The sequence below is a fragment of the Mus caroli genome, chromosome 2, assembly GCF_900094665.2.
Source record: "Mus caroli chromosome 2, CAROLI_EIJ_v1.1, whole genome shotgun sequence".
Taxonomy (NCBI): Eukaryota; Metazoa; Chordata; class Mammalia; order Rodentia; family Muridae; genus Mus; species Mus caroli.
The window spans coordinates 25,931,120-25,936,364 of NC_034571.1; the positions used below are offsets into that span (position 1 = coordinate 25,931,120).

The 5,245-nt window shown below is 51.3% G+C and overlaps 1 protein-coding gene across 1 annotated transcript in view; it reads left to right on the plus strand.

Moving 5' to 3' along the window:
* The first annotated feature begins 2,616 nt into the window (after positions 1-2,616).
* Positions 2,617-5,245, plus strand: part of Set (SET nuclear proto-oncogene) — a 10,510-nt gene continuing 7,881 nt past the window's right edge. Inside the window, exon 1 of the mRNA XM_021156765.2 lies at positions 2,617-3,127. Coding sequence (XP_021012424.1) covers positions 3,019-3,127 — 109 coding nt within the window. The 5' untranslated portion in view covers positions 2,617-3,018. The remainder of the gene's footprint in view (positions 3,128-5,245) is intronic.

The following is a 5,245-nucleotide window of genomic DNA, read 5'->3' on the forward strand; positions in this document are numbered from 1 at the left end:
GATGGTTGTGAGCCACCATGTGGTAGCTGGGATTTGAACTCTGGACCTTCGGAAGAGCAGTCGGGTGCTCTTACCCACTGAGCCATCTCACCAGCCCCCCCCCTTTTTTTTTTAAGAATTTTTTATTTTCCTTGTGCAGGCATTCTCTCTGTATGAATGTCTGTGTACTTGTATGTCTGTTGCCCTAGGAGACCAGAAAAAACAGTCAGATTCCCTGCAAGTGAAGTTACAGACAGTTTTGAGGGGTCATGTGGGTGCTGGGAATGGAAGTTGCCATCCAGGAAAGAGCAACAAGTGTTCTTTAATCCCCAAGCCCTGCCAAGCCCCTCTTACCCTTCTTGTTTTGAGCCCGGGGTCTCACTGTGTTTCTTTGGCAGTCCTGGAACTCAAGAGATCCACCTGCCTCTACCTTAGAGTTAAAGGCCTGTGCCATCATGCCTGGCTTGAACTGCATTTTTCAAATTTGTTTTGTGCCAGGGCTTGGTGGCACAGGCTTTTAATCTCAGCACTCCAGAGGCAGGCAGATGTCATGAGTTGAAGGCCAGCTTGGTCTACAAAGTAAGCTCCAGGCAGCTAAGATTATATATAGTAAAACTGTGTCTCAGAAGAAAAACAATCCTATTTATGTATTTATTTACTTTTGGTTTTTCTTTTTTTTTTTAAGATATATATATATATATTTAATGTATGTGAGTAGCTGTCTTCAGGCACTACTGAAGAGGGCATTGGATCCTATTACAGATGGTTGTGAGCCACCATGTGGTTGCTGGGAATTGAACTCTGAACCTCTGGAAGAACAGTCAGTGCTCTTAACCACTGAGCCATCTCTCCAGCTCCCTACTTTTGGTTTTTCAAGATAGGGTTTTTTTGTGTAGTCTTGGCTGTCCTAGAACTCTCTCTGTGTAGGCCATGCTGTGAACTCATCTCCCTCTCCCTCCAGAGTTTTGGGATTAAAGGTGTTTGCCACCACCGCCTGGCTAGAAAAATAACTTTTTTTTTTTTTTTTTTTTGGGACAAGGTTTCTCTGTATAGCCCTAGCTGTCCTGGAACTCACTTTGTAGACCAGGCTGTCCTCAGAAATCTGCCTGCCTCTGCCTCCCAAGTGCTGGAATCAAAGGGGTGTGCTACCACACCCGGCAAAAAATAACTTTTAAAATTGTGTATGTGAGCTGAGTATGGTGGTGCATACCTTTAATCCCAGGACTTGGGAGGCAGTGGAAGGCAGATCTCTAAGTTCAAGGCCAGCTTCAAGTTCCGGGACTGCCAGGGCTGCACTGAGAAACAAGGAACTATTATCTATTGGGAGCTGGAGAGATGGCTCAGCAGTTAGGAACACTGACTATTCTTCCAGAGGTTTTGAGTTCAATTGCTAGCAACCACATGGTAGCTCACAACCACCTCCCCCTCCCCCCAGGGTTTCTCTGTATAGCCCTGGCTCTCCTGGAACTCACTCTGTAGACCAGGGTGGCCTTGAACTCATAAATCTGCCTTCCTCTGCCTAGAAATCCTGGGATTAAAGGTGTGCACCACCACTACCGGGTTTCTTCTTTTTTGGGTGGGGGGTGGGGGGAGTTGAGACAGGGTTTCTCTGTATAGCCCTGGCTGTTCTGGAACTTACTCTGTAGACCAGGCAGGCAAATTTCTGAGTTCGAGGCCACCCTGGTCTACAGAGTGAATTCCAGGACAGCCAGAACTACACAGAGAAACCCTGTCTCGGAAAAAAAACCAAGAAAAAAAAAAAAAAAAAGAAAGAAAGAAATCCGCCTGCCTCTGCCTCTGGAGTGCTGGGATTAAAGGTGTGTGCCACCATGCCCGGCTCCCCTCTGCCCCCCGCCAGGAGACAGGGTTTCTCTGTGTAGCCCTGGCTGTCCTGGAAATCACTCAGTAGACCAGGCTGGCCTCAAACTCAGAAATCTTCCTGCCTTTGTCCAGCTTTGCTTTTTTTTTTTTTGGACCACATTTGTTTCTTATTACCTGGGTATGTGACACATGCATGCAGCAGCAAGGTGTAGCTGACTGCCCAACCCCAGCGACCCATACACACGCAAAAATTTATTTTTCCTCTTAGGTTTTTTTTGGGACAGGGTTTGCACTGTAGTCCAGGTTGGTCTGAAACCTGCGATCCCCTGACCTCCACTTCTAAGGGCTAAGATTACAGGCTAAAAGCCGGAGGTGGTGGTGCACGCCTTTATTCTCCCTCCCCAACTCCGGGAAGCAAAGGCAGGCAGAACTCTAGAGAGGTCAAGGCCAGCCTGGTCTATATCCAAAGTGAGTTGCAGGACAGCCAGGGCTATACAGAGAAACTCTATCTTAAAAACAAAACAAAACAAAACAAAACAAGGTACAGGCTTAGCCAGCGCATTTAACTTCTCTGACACAAACCTTTTCGAATAGATGTCAAGAGTGAGCCAAGTTTTCCCTCCCCTCCCCCATCGCGACTTTTGTAATTTTCGCCTTGGAATCCCTTTTTTTCCAACATTTATCTGTCGCTCCAAGTGGCGATCTGCAGGCTGGGAAGGAGTCTAGCCAAACTCACGAGTTGGGGGTTGGGATGAGTGAAAAGAATGTTCCAGGCTGAAGTGAGGCAACAGCACGTATTAAGTCTCTGGGACAGCAAACTGGGGGGTGAAGGGAAAGAGGAAGAACCCCCGATGGGGGCCGCGCATTGTAAGGCAGGGTTTCTGGGGGAGGGCAGGGCCACCAGCCACAGGCTTCCACGTGCAACCCGGGGTTCAAAGGCAGCCCCGCGCCGCACCCGCAGGAGCCGCCCCCTTCTCCATCGCCGGGAAGCCCCCGCCGCGAACAACTCAAAGAAGTTTCTGCTGATTGGAGGGAGGGCGAGGAGGCTGGGAGAAGGGGCGTGGGGGTGTGTGTCCCACTGTCATGTAAATATCCCCCGCGGGCAGGGCGGCTGCGAGGCCGACTTAAATCTCCCGCACCTGAGGCCGCCTCAGTTCCTGTGAGTTTCTTCCTGCTGTGAACATCAGGGCTCTGTCTCCTGGTCATCTCCCTCGCGCCATGGCCCCGAAGCGGCAATCTGCGATCCTGCCTCAGCCCAAGAAACCCAGACCGGCTGCTGGCCCGAAGCTGGAGGACAAGTCGGCCTCTCCCGGCCTGCCGAAGGGAGGTAAGTTCCTCCATTGCGTTTCCTTGGTAATCGACTTTGCGATTGGCTTTTTCTGCGCCCCCCCCCCATCCCACTGGACTTGAGAAACCCTTACAATCACTCGTGAAAGCTTTTGTCCCGGGGCGGCGGGGAATGAAGGTGATGTGTGGGAAAAGGAGCAGAAAGCGCGGAACCGGGAGACCAGTGCACAGGGGACTTCCTCCGGCCCGGGACACCACGTGGGACCCAGCTTGCCCTTCCCAGCCTCCAAACTCTCGAATGGGGCTTCTGCCTCGGTAAATGCAGCAGCTTGAGGCCTCCCCCACCCCTCTAACCACGAGTCCTGGAGATTCAAGCCCGCTCTGATCGTCTCCCTGTTGCTGGAGCCGCCGGCCCACAACTCTGGCCTGAATTACTGCCACCTCGTGTAGCTCCCAGCTTCCTTCTCCCATCCTGCCTGAGCAAAGGGCTAGTCACGTGGTTGTCTCCTACAGTTAAGACCTAGCCTCTTGGTGGCCCTCCAGGTACAAACTAAGACTTCCGGTAGCGGGGACGCTGCCCACCTGGTTCCCACCCACCTCTCCGGGTTTCCCAAGGGGCGGCATGGCCTAAAGGCCTGGAGCTGCATTTTCTCTCCTCCGAGCCTGCACACGTACTTGCCCTATGCCAGGAAACTCGGGTTTGAGGCGGAGTGGGGGGAGTCGCTTTCCAGCTTCTCGCTCTGAGCCTAAGCGCTCCTTATCTGAAGCGCTGCTGGCCGCACCCAGAATCGCCCCTCGCAAGCACTTTCCTCGCTTTCCATTCAGACAGTGGTTTTCATGCCTACACTTTTCGCCTCCTCTGTTGACCGTGAGAGCTGCGTTTCTTAGGCACAGCTTCGAGTTGTGGTGTAGTTTTCCCGCGTAGCTTGTGTCTGGTACAGGACAGAGAAGCAGAAGGAAAATATATGCATTTGGTTTAAGTCTAGACGCCCTAGGCACTGAGTGGAGTCGGCATCTCTGCACTTCTGTGGACCTGCTTCTCTTTGCTGTGTCCCATTCTCTTGCCTCTCAAATGGCAGGCAAAGACCTGCCCTATGTCTCCCAGTGGTAAAGACAGGGTCTCGATATGAAGCTCCTGGTACTCCGCCTTTCACGTGCTGGGATTAAAGGCACCGCCCCACCCAGAGTTTTCTAAAGGGAGGGTTTCATGTAGCTCATGCAGGCCTCCAGTTTGCCAGTGAGGATGACCTTGAACTTTCTGATTCAGAGCTGGGATTCCGGGCTAGCACCATCATGCAGAAGGTTCTGGGTTTGGAGCCTCGAACATGCTGTATGAACACACGGCAAACACCCTACCTTTTTCTCACTGCTTGCTGAGACGTAAGGGCAAATAAATTGCAGTTGAGATGGTTGGTAATCTTCTCCCTTTTGTTATAAGCAAAGTGTGAGCGAACCTTTCTGGTGTTACACATTTAGTCTGTTGGCAGAAATAGTTAAACCGGGAGAGATGGGAGGGTGCCACCATAGTCCTCCTAAATGGGCTCAGTGGACGCAGGTTGACGTGTCAGGCACTGTAGCCAGCCTCTCCAAACTGGTATGGAGAGTGCAGTGCTTGGTGGCTTCCTGGGCATCTGCCCAGGCCTCTTCCCCCTGCCCCCCTGTTTACAGGACCTCATGCCTTTCTGCTTTGATTTTCCTTAGTATGCCCCTTGCATTCATCTTGAAGTTCAGGGCCCAATCAGAGGAAGGCCCCGTGGGTCTTCTGTAGATGCATGCTGTGGTCACAGGCACCAACCCTTGGACCAGATGTTGTGGTTGAAAAAACTTCAGTTTTCAGAGCAAGCTTTTTTCTACCTGGGAGTGGCCCATTAAGTCAGTGTATCTAGGCTTGTAGGTAAAAAAGGAAAGAGATTGGAGAGGTGGTTCAGTGCTTAAGAGCACATTGGCCTTGCCAGGGACCTGGATTTAGTTTCTAGTACTGCAGTGGTGGCTCCCAGCTTCAGCTCCAGGAGGATCCTCTTCTGGCCTTTGCACATAACACAGTTAAATACATGCAGACAAAACACTCTTCTGGGTAAAAGTAATTTTTAAATTGTGTAATACAAAGAGAAAGAAACAGACATTCGTGGTGCGTTGTCTTCCCGCCCCCCCCCCCCCC